Below are 13,376 nucleotides of genomic sequence, written 5' to 3'. Positions count from 1 at the left end.
CTTGGAACAGGGACCTTGACTGCTGGGGTTTCTCGGGTGTTTCGCGCGTGAACCCCGAGGAGGGAGGGGTTGCATACTGGTTCTCCAACTCATCGGGCCTTTTACATGGATTTGTTCTTTGTTTACTCTTCCATTCGTTCATTCGTTCGTTGATCACCTCATCCTTCCTGGGGACTCCCAAGGGCCACTGTCATTCCACAGAACAGTTTAGGACATGTAGCCTGAGAGGGGACAGCGCAAGGCTTTGGGGGACGGTGCTCTCACTCTGCTGAACGCCGCATTTATTCTTGATACAAGGCAGGGGCCGCCCAGCAGTTTCTGTAAAGGGCTAAATAGCAAATATTTCCTTTTTGGGGCCATCAGGTGTCCGTGGCAGCTACTCAACTCTGCCGTTGCAGCCTGAAAGCAGCAGTGCATAGACAGTGCGGAACAGAGTGGGCCTGGCTTCGCGCTAATAAAACTTTATTTACAAAAGCAGGCGGTGGGCTGCATTTGGCCTGAGGGCTGTAGTTTGCTGACCACTGATTTAAGGGACCTCAAACTGGCTGGGAGGCAGGAGACCCCGGTTCTAGACCTAGGCCCTGGTTGGCCGCTGACTCCAGCTGTGAGGCCAGAGAATTACTGAGTCTCCCCAGGCCTTCATGTCCTGTTTATAAAGTGCAGATAATAACAATATTATCTTGCTCGAAGGCCCTCAGATGTCCGGAGAATGTGCCTAACTTGCAGGCCAGCTATGGTGGCCGATGGCACTGATGGACGTAAAAGCTTTTGCACACTGTAAAGTGCTGTGTGGTCAGTGTGAAGGCCGACCCCAGGGGAGAGGAGGAGTCAGGGCTGATTCAGTTGATGTCAGAGGAGGGTGGGCTTGGCCGGCCGGGGGGAGGTACAGCTGCGCCTTCTTCTGTCTTACACTCAGGGGCCTCTCCCGTCTGTCCCCCGGCCCCTGAATGCTAGCAAGTATCTGAACAAGGTCATCTTTAAAAACTTAGGTCCTTTTCAGAGACTACCTCTAGTAGAAAGTGTAATCTGTGTTTTCGACTCTGAATTTGAGCAGAAGGAGTGAACCGATGTGTAGGCCAGTCCTCCTGGGTCATGCACTGGGTCACACTCGCTCGTGCTGTGTTCATCTGAGTCCTCTCTGTTGGAGGCGTGTCCACTCAAGAGAGGGGACCGATGTGCAGTGAGCTCAGGGCTCTGTGGCACTTCCCAGCTGGGCCCGAGTCAGCACGGCCCGTGGAGCCCACGTGGGGTGCCGGCAGGAAGGCCTGGCTGCTGGGCCGACGTGGGCGGCCTGAGTGGCCCATCCAGGAGCAGCAGGTGTGTTGTTTGGGCCTGAGTGTCGTGTGGCCTGGCCAGTGACCGGAGGTGCCTAGAGCCTGGCTGGGGGCCGGAGTGCTGCTGCAGAGTGGACCGCCGGCTGTCTCCTCCGCACAGGGTGCAGGGAGGGGCTCCACCTACCTGCGTGGGGTAGGTGGATGCAGGAAAGCCGGGCGGGCAGGTGCAGAGCGGGCGCGGCAGCACATGGCGGTGTCGGAGGCTTAGGGGCAGGAAGAGGGCCCAGGAGGTGGTATGTGAGGAGATGTGCGGTGATGGAATTTGGGCGCCAGTTGGGACACTGCTGTGTGGTCCAAGGTGAAGGGCTCATAGCACCTGCCTTTGTGGTCTTGCAAAGAGGAGAGAGGGCTTCCTTGGAGATCCGATCGTTGGGTTCTGGGTCGGCCTCCACGTTTAACCACGTCGTCTCTGTCTTTCCCCTGTAGATATCAATGAGTGTTTGAGTATCAGTGCCCCGTGCCCTGTGGGGCAGACTTGCATCAACACGGAGGGCTCCTACACGTGCCAGAAGAATGTGCCCACCTGTGGCCGTGGCTACCATCTCAACGAGGAGGGAACTCGCTGTGTTGGTTGGTATTAGAAAAGAAAACATCCTTTATCCACTTGGGGTATATAAAAAGATAAAAAGAAAAAAAAAAGGAAACAACTTTTCTGTCTGCTTCTAGCACACACCCTCCCTTCTCTGGAAGGGGAGAGTTGATCCCTAAAGCAAAGCCATTTCTGCCGGTCCATCCCTCCCGTTGCCGATCCCGAGGCACAGGCCTTTATGGTCTTGCCTGGACTATTGCAGTAGAACACCAGCCCGTCCTCTGTACCAGCCTCCTTCAGTCTGTCTACTTAGTCCTGAGCCCAAAGCTCTCCCACCCCTGCCTGCTCCTAGCTCTGCAGCAGCTCCCCACCGGTGACAAAGGACAGATGCCCCTGCTTACAGTTCAGTCCTCCTGAGCTAGCCCAACTTCAGGAACCTTATGATCCAAATGCAACAGGTCTTGCCCACTCCCCGAACAAACGCTGCCCTTTTCTCTCTCTGTGGTTTTTCTGCTCCTGTGTCATTCCCTTTGTGCACCTGCCCCTACCTTCCTCTGTACCCAGGGCACCCGGCCTGCCCGGATCCCTGCCGGGGAAGGGGCTTCTTCACATGACACCCAGGACACTTTCTCAGGTCTCCCAGGTCACTGGGCATTTCCTGCCTTAATGAGGCTCGTTGCTGGCCAGCCAGAGCAGGTCTCCCTGAGGGCAGGGGCTGTCTCCTGGCGCGGGCCCGGCGTGTAGCGGGTGCCCTGTGAAGTCATGCTGAAGGACGGGGATGCCGCCTCGTCAGTGTGCGTTCCCCGAGGAGGTCTCCTTTCTTGCCTTCCTTTCTGGTCATCTTGGGGGGAAAACCACACTAAACGTTTTTCAACATGTCTCTCTCTCTCTCCTTTGCAAGATGTGGATGAGTGTTCACCACCCTCCGAGCCCTGTGGGACGGGGCATCACTGTGTGAACTCCCCTGGCAGTTTCCGCTGCGAGTGCAAGGCTGGCTACTATTTCGACGGCATCAGCAGGATGTGTGTGGGTACGTGGGTGTCCCTGCAGGCCTCGGGGGCCGGCCAGGTGGCACCAGAGAGTACATGGCCTGTGGCACTTGGAGTGACCATGATCCGATCCTCATCTCAGAAAATCCTGAGTGCAGGCAGACCCAAGAGAGGACCCCCAGTTAGGAGACCTTGTTCTAGGTGCCAGCTCTGCCGCTGCCCGGGGGCGGCCACTGGCAAGGCCCTCCCGGCCTGTCGAACAGGCGTTCTGCTTGACCCGAGACCTGCAAGTGTCGACGGGACAGGTCTACAAATGCCAGAAGTGTTAGTGATTACCCAGAGATTCACTGCCGACCTGCAGGGCCACAGGGGCCAGAGATGTGTCCTTAGCCCAGGGCATCGAGGGCCAGACCACCCACCAGGGGTGAGGTCAGACGCGGCCGGCCAACGCCCCCACCTCTGTCAGATCCCGGTGGACCCTCCTTGTGGGCACTGGGGTGGAGGACTGGTGGCAGGGCATGTGTCTAGATGAACCACCGTGGAAGGAGCACGAGGCTTGCCCAGTGGACAGACGGGTATACCCGGGTGGTCCCAGTTCCCCTTGACTTGCCCTGTGCTTGGGACGATCACTTTGCCTCTGTCGTCTGAGAAATGAGGTGGAGGGAGGAGGCGGGAGGGCGACTGGACGTTGCTCTGAGCCGCCCTGCCCCTCGGTTTCAGATGTCAACGAGTGCCAGCGCTACCCCGGGCGCCTGTGTGGCCACAAGTGCGAGAACACGCCAGGCTCCTACCTCTGCAGCTGCTCTGTGGGTTTCCGGCTCTCGGTGGACGGCCGGTCGTGTGAAGGTGAGGGCCCACGGCTCACTTCCCCAGCTGCCTCCTTCCGGGGGCGGCCCTCGTCCTGCAGACCTGTTTGGGGCCGGTTTGCGTTCGTTTCCCAGTGCATGTTAGCAGGGAAGTGCCCGTAAAAACTTGCTCGGCAGAGAGGACGGCCCGCCTCCCCCGATTCTCCTGCAAACACCCGCCCTCCACGGCCGCGTGGGGACCGACAGCTGCTGCGGAGGAGGCCCTGGGGGATGTGGCCACGAGCGTGGGATTTGGGGGTGTGAGACCCACCGATTATGGAACCGTTGGGGGTGACTGACCTCACCCTGCCTCAGCGTCCTCACGGGGGAAATGGGTTGATGCGTCAAAGAGAAACAAGAGCTGGACACTTAAGGCCGTGTGCAGACTTCATTCCAACCACTGCAGCAGGGGGACAGACGTCAGGGGACCTTGATCTCAAGTCCCCCAGAGCAAAAGGAGGCGGCTTTGTGACCGCTGGAGCTCGAGAAAGGAAGCGCCGGAGGCTGTGGCCACCGTGACTCGGCCGCCTGTGCCTGCTCACCGGCCCGCACCGGAGTTAGCCCTGCCCTCCCATGGAGACCGGGGACAGGGTCCCCAGCCTTCCCGAGGGTGACGTTCCAAAGGAGTGGCTCCCCGGCCCTTGAGAAAGACACCCCCAGGTTGCAGAGCGAGTGCCAGAGACAAAGGGACAGAGAAAGCGTTCACGTTTGCAAGTTGTTCTAAAGTGGACGCTTCTAAGAAAAAGGGAGGTCGGGCCTGTGGTCAGGTCCGGATCGGAACCGAGAGTAAATCTTTTGGCAGCATCGAGCTTCCTCAGGCAGGCGGTTTCAGGGGGCTGGGGGCCCCGTCTAAGGGACATGGTCTTGGGCCGGTGGAAGCCGTGCTGAAGTTGGGGCAGCGCTCTGCTGTGGGGGTTGGGCAGTCATTCAGGAGATGGTCACGAGAGTCGGGTGTGCCAGCACATGGTGCTGTGCATGTGGTTCCCACACTGGAGGCGGGTGGGGCGGTGGGCCCTGGGCCCTCGGCTTCCCTGGTCTCAGGCCTGTATTCAGATCTCTTTTCTGCCATTTGTGTGGCCTTGAAGAAGTAACCCAGCACTTGTGGGCCTTGGTGTCCTCATCAGTAAAATGGGTACAGTAGGCCCAACCCCATAGGGGCTGTGCAGGTGAGATGAGATGAAGCGTGTGCAGAGCTTGTCACAGGTCTGGGTGTCCGATGAAGAGCCGGTGACACAGACACGGCCAGAATTGTTGTTAATAGTATTATTAGCCTCCCTGGCTTGTGCCTTCCTGGTCACTCCTCGCTGGTGGGCAGTGTGGTGGACACAGTGTTGTGGACACACAGCCGGGGCCTGGCTGGCCGTGCCATGTGACAATGCCGTCACTTAAGCACTTGCCCTGATGTGTAGCGAGAACTCGGTACCTGTGTTGGGGAGGGGCCTAGGCTGCAGTGAGGGGCCACGCTGGGCAGAGGTGAGCAGGTAGAGGCCAGGCCAGGTGTGTGGGCCACAGAGCTAGAACCCGGGGTGGAAGGCTAATGGACTCTCCCTCCTGCCCTGCTAAAGGCACTAAATAATTGTGCGAGGGGACTTTTAGGCCAGGGATTTGCAAGCTCCTTCTTTAAAAGTAAGTATTTTAGGCTTTGTCAGCCACAGACTCTGTTGCAACCTTTTAACTCTGCTGTGGTAGCACAAAAGCAGCCAGAGAACCACGTAAAGAATGAGCACGGCTGTGTGCCGGTAAAACTTTATTTAGAGAACAAGCGGCAGGCCCGATTTGGCTGACCCTGCGCTAGGCAAGGGAAGCAGATGGGGGTAGTCCAGAGTTTCCGAGAGCGCAGCGAGTTCAGCATTGGCATATGGGGAGTGTTGGCGTATGGGCCAGGCCACTGAGGGCCTTCCTCATGTGCCATCATCTGTTTAGGATGCCGTCGGGGAGCTCAAGTGGGGAGGCCAGGACCAGATTTCCACCTGCGAACTGGAGCAGACTCTGGCGGCCGGGTGGGGGCGGGATTAGAAGGCCGGGGCTGGAGGCTGTTCGCTCGCCCTGGGGTAGGTGGTGTGGCTTGAAGCAGGCAAGGGGCAGGGATGGAGAGAGAATGGACTCACCAGCCGTGGGGTCTCTTCCTGGGCCCCACACCCTGGGATCTCCGCCTCTCCGTGTGTGTGAACTGGAGCGAGGTGGACGGGCGTTCTCTTTGCTGTCCCTGTTGCCGTGGGCACGAGGGCTGCGGTGCAGCAGGGGCGTGCGGTGTGGCTCTGAGTGGTGGCCTCTGGGCCCCTCTCTTTCAGACATCAACGAGTGCAACAGCAGCCCCTGCAGCCAGGAGTGCGCCAACGTCTACGGCTCCTACCAGTGTTACTGCCGGCGAGGCTACCAGCTCAGCGACGTGGATGGAGTCACCTGCGAAGGTGAGGGGGCGGCATCCCCGGCCTGGCCCTGACGCGGCAGCCTCGGGCTCTGCATTTCAGAGCCCACGGGGCAGAGCCGGCGGGGTCTCTCCCCTGGGGAACCTTCCGTTACACGCTTGGAGGCTGGCAGGTGCTTCGCTGTTTTCCCTCCAGCTGAGGTCTGTTCCAATACACTTTCCCCTCCTTGAGAGTGGGGTCAGGAAGGGAGCAAACCTCTTCCCGATCGTTCTTTAACAAATATACCACCATGGCGATCGCTACACGCACTGGGACCTTGGGCTGCACCTCTCCTTGGTGGCCGCCCGTGGCGGAGAGGTGAGGAGGGGGTTGGGGACCACCCCATCCCTGACTCACAGCTCTGCCTCCTCCTCTGTGACGCGAGGGTTAACCCCAGCCTCACCACGCTATTGGAGGAGTGACCCAGATGACAGCCCACAAGCGTGTCTTACAGTGCCTGCCACACAGCGGGTGCTTTACAGGGCAACGTTACTGTTTTCCTGTAGGGGGTGTCTTCATTAGTGAATTGCTGTCTATTCCACCCGCCCCCCAACGAACACACATGCATACTGCACACCGTGAACTTGCCGCGTGAACCTAGCCTAGTCCCATCTCCCCTCTGGGCCTCAGTTTCCGCTTCTGATATGATGGTCTCTGAGGCCGCCCCCAGCCCCAGCACTCTGAGACCCCCTGTGTCCAGCTGGCCGTGTGATGCTGCCCTCCCAGCCCCGCCCCTGGGGGGACATGGGCTGGCCAGCGGCCCTGTGCCGGGACTCCGGACGCTGAGGTGGGCTTTGCCGTTGCAGACATCGACGAGTGTGCCCTGCCCACGGGGGGCCACATCTGCTCCTACCGCTGCATCAACATCCCTGGCAGCTTCCAGTGCAGCTGCCCCTCGTCCGGCTACAGGCTGGCGCCCAACGGCCGCAACTGCCAAGGTGAGCAGGTGGAAACCCCGAAGGTCGCTTAGGCTGTGCCTGGGGCTCTGCAGTGTCAGGGGCTGAGGCCAGGCTGGGGATGTGCTTCCCTGACCTTACGGCCAACCACAGGTGGTGCGCGTTTGCGGAAAAGAGGCCTCATCCTCCAAGGCGTGTCTTTGGGTCCACGCGCAGCCCTGTCTCCCACACCCAGGCCCCAGCGCACCTGCCTTTGGGTTGTCTGAGCCCCACGAAGGCATTGTCGGGCAGGAACCCCTGAGCCCTCCCACCACACCCTGGGCAGCCCGAGAAGGCTGGAGCAGGGGCTGACAGCCCTTAGGAAGATGCCCCCCCGGGAGGAAACGGGAAGTCAGTTGCCTGGAAGACCTGTGTCCCCAGCACAGTGCTTCTTGTTCATCGTTGATCTGGTCATCTGACAAATTCTTGCTGTGGGCCCGGCCCCTGAGCACACGGCAGGGGCCTTTGTCCCAAGGTGCTGGCCACTGTCCGGGCAAGGAGATGGGTGTGGTCTGGTTGGGGATAGTGTGTGCACACTCATGGCTGTGGGGTCAGCTCTCCGGGGCCACCTGGGTTCTGCAGCTGGAGTTTCTGGTCATGAAGAAGGTGCCTTTAGTCAAAGGCAGGCAGGAGCCGTGGTGTTTCCTGGGAGGGACCCGATCTGCTTGCGCGAGGAGCTCTGGATCGAAGTCCCTTTGTTTTCGAGTTTCTGACGGAGCAAATGACTTTCCTTCTCCTGGCTGGGCTCCCTTGCCACAGCTTGGGGTCCTGCCCAGACACGGCAAAAACACATTCCTGAGCCGTGGCCTTTGAGATTGGGGAGTGTTGTTTTCGCCACCGAAGATCAGGCATTTGGGACCTCTTAACGGGTGCCTCCCAGGCTTGGTGATGTCCCCTGAGCCCCACCGTTTGGCTGCCCTGGAGCATCTGTGGGAGAGGGGGTGGCTGCCCATCTCTGAGGCCTTCATTAAGGTGCCCCCAGCCCCATAGCAGGAGTCCCGAGCCTGGTTCTGGTCCAGCCTGAATAGCCAGCGACCCCAGGATACCGGGCAGGACGTATAATCCCTTCAAGCCTGGTTTCCTCATTGTGACATGGAGCTAGTAGCTTCTGCCCTTCCCTCCCAGGATGTTACACGTCACACGTGAGGAAAGGACGACGTGCCGTGGAGGGGGCTGGGTAGTTAGTGCAGGGACTCTGGCGCCAGCCTGCCTGGGTTTGAAGCTCTGCTCTGCCACTTACAAAATGAGTGACCTTGGCCAGGTCCCTTGAGCTCTGTGAGTTCTTCCCTAAAATGAGGATCATAACAGTAATCACCTCATTGACTCCTTAGGAGGATTAAGTGACTTATCCGTGCTAAGCGCTCCCAGGGCCCCTTACACGGTGTTTGCTCTTGTAATTGCTACGCTCATTTAAAGGACTGCAAATAATAAATTAATACTCCATGAATGAAAATTTATATTTATTCTATAACTAAAAGAGCTGGCATAGGGCGCTGCTTCAGAGACCAGCCAATGGATGGCAAGGACGGCCTGATCCCTGCCCCCACCCTGGTTAGTGGGGGGCTGGGCGCCTCTGTCTGCAGATGGGGACGGCTTCTGTGGCCTTGGCCTTCACTGTGCTGCTTTCGGGTCTCTTGCAGATATTGACGAGTGTGTGACCGGCATCCACAACTGCTCCATCAACGAGACCTGCTTCAACATCCAGGGCGGCTTCCGCTGCCTGGCCTTCGAGTGCCCCGAAAACTACCGCCGCTCTGCAGACACGTAAGTCCCTCGGGCCCTGCCGTTATCTGTCTGTGTTGGCCTTGGTGGCCCGGCTCCAGGCCTGGGTGGGTGGTTAACAAGCTATGACCTCAGTGCCCTCCCATGGGGGACTTGGGCACTCAAGGGTCACCTGGTTCTTGGTTCTCCGGCCCCTAAACATCAGTGGACCTGGTCTCAGACAGCCAACGGAGTGACTGCAAATGAGTCTGGGATCTACGGCCGTGCTCACAGGCCGGGCAGAAACCACAGGCCTCTTGTTTCCTCTGTGGAACCTCGGGCAAGCTCTCTGGGCCTCAGTTTCCTCCCCTGTAACACGCAGATGTCGGAAAATGCTGTGACTTAGATGAGCAGGTAGCAGCGTCTCCGTGTCAGCTGAAAGCCAGGGGGCCAGTGTGCCTTGCTGGGCACTGTCGGGCGACCGCGGAAAGCCGGATTCCATCTGGCCGGTGACTGGGAACAGCACCCACGGCTCCACACGCTGACTGTGGGCCGTGTGGTCCCGCGTCGCAGGAAGCCTGCGCTCTCCCAGGCCACGGCGAGTTTGGGTGTCCAGGGAGCACCTTGCGCAGGGAGTCGTGAGGACCCCGGGCCACGGTTCTCACCTCACACCACCCTCTCCCCTCACTTTATCCAGTGAGCCTCATTTCGCGCCACTGACAGTTGTTTCAGGAAAAGGCCACGCTGGGGACCGATCTCCCGAGTGTGGACTGGGGCCGGCCCCCCGCCCACGGCGCTGGAACTGGCGAAGCAGCACCCGGCTGGGCTGCCCGTGTCTCCCCGGCCTCCTGACCTTGAGCCTGTCTTGGGCTCTGGCCGGCTGGTGCCCCCGCCTGAGGGTCAGCGTCTTCCTTTGATGGTGCGGTGGGCTCTGGCGTCCGCTGCTCAGCCCGAGGAGCGGCTGTCCCGGCTCGCGGCCGAGGCGCGGCCTCCAGCTGGCCAAGCAGCCCTGGCCTCCCAGGCAGCGCTCTGCGTTCTTCCCGCCTGGGACTGCTCATTCGCCGGCCCGGCTGCCTCCCTCACCTCCTGTTTCCCAGCGTGTTTTTGTCTCTTGAAAACCCAAAACCTTGTTCTGCTCCTGTGCTTGGGTTAGGAAAAAGCCACCGAGAAGCGGGTTTGCAAGTCTGTAGCACCGTAGAGGGCTTGCGGGTTGTGCAGCGGCCTGGCAGGCAGTGATGGTGCCTCTCGGAGCCACTGAGAAGGTTCCGTGTCCTTGCTCCGAAGCTGTGTAGCCGTTTGTCATTGTCCACTCACTCCCAGGCCTTTGTTGGCATCTGGGTTTGAGGATTCCAGAAGGCTGGCTGTGGTTGTGACCTCAATTTCTAACTGGCACACAGCCAGGAAACCAAAAGAAGAGGCCGCCCCGACGGGGGTCTTGATGCCTCGAAGCCCGAGGGTGGGTGGGTTGGCCTTGCGTGGTCAGGTTCTGGCTGAAATTGGCAGACCCGTGTTGGCTGTGGCAGCCTCTGCCACCCCCTCAGTGCTGGAGAAAACCATTTCTTGCTGGACCTACTATGTGCAGGCACCTGGGTAGACAGTGAGCCCACAAAGGCCCCCGACCCCTGTGCCAGTCGCCAGGAGTGCGTGCGAACGGCAACGATCGGAGCACCGGCGGGCTGCTGGGGGGAGGAGGGGCCCACCTGGCTAGCGGTGGCGGTGGACACGGGGGAGGGAGTGTGTGTCCAGCACAAAAACCGCGCCCTGCCCTCCACTCAGTGTGGCATTGACGTACCAGGTGCCTGGTTTGCCCCGTGGCACGGGCTCATCCGCTCCCCAGGGCTGATGAAGAAGGAGCTCTGTCGGTCTCCGCGAGTTCACCACGAGGCCTCTGGTTACTGTTTAATCATTTGTTGGCTCCTGTTGAGGACGTGCGGACCGGCCGGGAGCCCCGTGTTAGGTGTAGGACATGGGACCATGACTGCAGTGCCCAGGTGAGGGGCCACAGGGGTTTTATCCTGGTTGCCCCGTCCTGGTCAGGGGAGCTGTAGTGTGAGCTGCAGTGACAAGTCACTGACAAAGAGGAAGTGTTCCTTTGCCAGCCCGAGGTAAACCAACACGGGTGGGACGCGGGCCAGAGGTCCGGGTGAAGGGGCCACCCTCTTGCAGCACTACTTACCCCGCAGGCTGGAGTTTTCTATTTTGTGTCCCCTTTTCTTTTTCTTCAAAAATCCAAGCCTCTTGAGGAATTTGTTATCTGACTTTCAGAAAGCAACTTCTGAACCCTAAAGGAGCCCTATTTAGAAGGGACCTAGTGGCCAGCGCTTCTGTGGTTAACACTCGGCGAGAGCAGCCCCTTCCGGGAGTCCCGACAGGCAGGATTTAGGAGTCTCTGCTTCTGCGTCGTCCTGTCTCTGGGCCGCAGCCGTCTCCATCGCACGGCTGCCGTCTGGGCAGCGTCCACGGCGGCCAAGGGCGGTAACTAGAGCGTGACCCAGCAGGCCGGGCCGCAAACCGCAGCACTCGGCCTTGTGGACTGGACCGGGCTGTTGCAATCCTGCCCACACGATTCCCTCCTTCCCACAGGAGGAAGTGTTCAGAGCTGTCCCGGAGCCTTCGATGGGACCGGAAACATCCTCTTTATCCCCTCACTGGGGCCGGCCCCTGATGGGTTGTGGTCTCGAAAGCCGGAGCAAAGCTGGGTGGCCTTGGTCGCCACTTCCTGGGGAAGGGGCACAGGGAACGGCTCTGAGCCTGAGGGTGTGACAAAGTGGGCGGGGGAGAGCCCCCAGGGCCCCCCTGCCTTGGCTAGTTCCTGGGCTTGTGTCCAGAGTGACGAGCACGTGGAAGTCTGGAGTGCCAGCGGGCCGGCCGGGGGCTTCAGACAGCCTGGGGCAGCCAGAACAGCTGCGCCTCCCAGGAGCAGGGAGTGGGCCTTCGCGCCTTTTTCTCCGGCGTGTTATGGCTTTGGACAGTTTCACAGACTTGGGGTGTTATGGTCAAACACGGTGAACCGGGAAATCGGGGCACGTTATTCTCTAATGCACGCCATGACCTGCGATGCGTGGTATGATGAGGGGACACGTCTATGGTCCTGGGAGCCAGGCAGGGCCCAGGGCGAGGTCACCTGTGCTCTGCTGTGTGGTAGATTCAGTGACGACAGCTCGTCCCCGAGCTAGACACACCTGCTAACAAAGATTTTGGTGCCGTTTCCAGTCTGACAGGCAGTTTGCCAGCTACAGCGTTTATGGTTTGCGGGCAGTACGTTCGGGTAGGGCAGGACAGGAGAATCGAAGTTGGGACTGACCGGGAGGATCAAGGACGTGTTTATTTGCACAGCGATCATATGCTAAGCACGTAGTAGGTGTTGGGCCCTGTGCTGGGGCTAAAGAGACCAAAATGTAAAAAGCTGAAGAGCTGCCCCTGGGAAGCGAATGGTCTGGAAGGAGCTGGCCGGAGACTCCTAGAGTGAGGAAGGACCGGGGAGGGAGGACCGTCCAGCTCGCTGGCGTAGGAAGGTCGCGGGAGCTGTACCAGAACATCGGGCACACGGCACGTTCCTTGCTTTCCACGCTTCCACCTGGCAAACCAGAACCCCCTCCTTGGTCAGTACGGGCCACGCTGCCCGACGCGGGAAGCTCCGTCCCGCCGGGGACACTCTAGCACCACCTGCTGACCAGGCCATGCAGGCTGTTCCTGAAGCAGCTGGGTGTGCGTGTGCGTACATGTGTGTGCGCACGCATGTGCATGTGTCTGTGTAGAGGCTTTGAAGTGAGACAGGCCGACTTTGAAACCCAAACCTGCCTGACTGCGGACTGTGGGGTCATGGACAGGTCCGTGTCCTCGCTGAGCTTCCTCTTCCTGTGAGACTGGGGCTTGCAATGGGAGACAGTGCAGTGAGCCAGGGAGGGAAACCCCGACGTCCACAGCGCAGGTCAGGGACCCCAGCCACCTCCCCGGTTCTCCACAGCCTCCTTGGTCCCCTGGAGACGTCTCTGGGAGGGAGCACTCAGATCAGGAGGAGCACTCCCATTTGGCCTGGACCTGGGTGTCCCTGGGGGTGGGCTGCCCCCAGCAGCACCTGTGCCCACCTTCCTTCCCGCCTCTGTCTCTGGGCCCCTCCCACGGAGGACTGCCCTCGTCAGCGTTCCTGGCCCTCACAGGCCTTTGGTGCCGTGGATCATGTCCCCAGGGCTGTCGTTCTAGAGCTCAGTGGTAAACAGCCAAGTAAACGAAAGGCTTCCTGTCAATCCCAACAAACAGGCTCGTGGCAAAAGAGACCTGTGCGTGATAAATGCCACGTGTGAAGTCTAAGCAACCCAACAAGACAGCAATCAGAAAGCCCCAGGGGAGACGTGGTGGCATGGCGGGACAAGGGTGCTCCTGCCGGGGAATCCAAACACAGTCAGGATGGCGGGGCTCCCTGGAACTAGCTTGCCAGGTCCCTTTGGGCTCTGCACCTTGGCCCTGTGCCTAAGGCAGCCGCCTTCAGGGTGCGATGGGCCTGGAGTTCAGGACGTGGATGACGTTAGTCCCTGTCCCCATCCTATCACAGGAAGTTGGAAATTGTCTCATCTCCATCTCAGGAAGTTGTGGCTTGTCCTCATCCTATCTGAGGAAGTCAGGACCTGCCCCTGT

The 13,376-nt window shown here is 59.7% G+C and overlaps 1 protein-coding gene across 3 annotated transcripts in view; it reads left to right on the top strand.

Annotated features, from left to right (window-relative positions):
* The window catches only part of FBLN1 (fibulin 1), a 65,145-nt gene that overhangs the window by 18,139 nt on the left and 33,630 nt on the right, over positions 1 to 13,376 (top strand). For all 3 annotated transcript variants that reach the window (XM_012659790.1, XM_012659788.1, XM_012659789.1), the window contains 6 exons: positions 1,761 to 1,904; positions 2,765 to 2,893; positions 3,573 to 3,698; positions 5,989 to 6,108; positions 6,912 to 7,043; positions 8,681 to 8,804. In XM_012659790.1, coding sequence (XP_012515244.1) covers positions 1,761 to 1,904; positions 2,765 to 2,893; positions 3,573 to 3,698; positions 5,989 to 6,108; positions 6,912 to 7,043; positions 8,681 to 8,804 — 775 coding nt within the window. The remainder of the gene's footprint in view (positions 1 to 1,760; positions 1,905 to 2,764; positions 2,894 to 3,572; positions 3,699 to 5,988; positions 6,109 to 6,911; positions 7,044 to 8,680; positions 8,805 to 13,376) is intronic.

This window comes from Propithecus coquereli, unplaced genomic scaffold, assembly GCF_000956105.1.
Source record: "Propithecus coquereli isolate 6110/MARCELLA unplaced genomic scaffold, Pcoq_1.0 Scaffold633, whole genome shotgun sequence".
Classification (NCBI taxonomy): domain Eukaryota; kingdom Metazoa; phylum Chordata; class Mammalia; order Primates; family Indriidae; genus Propithecus; species Propithecus coquereli.
Note: the sequence above shows the minus strand (reverse complement) of the source record. Positions and strands in the feature narration are given on the sequence as shown.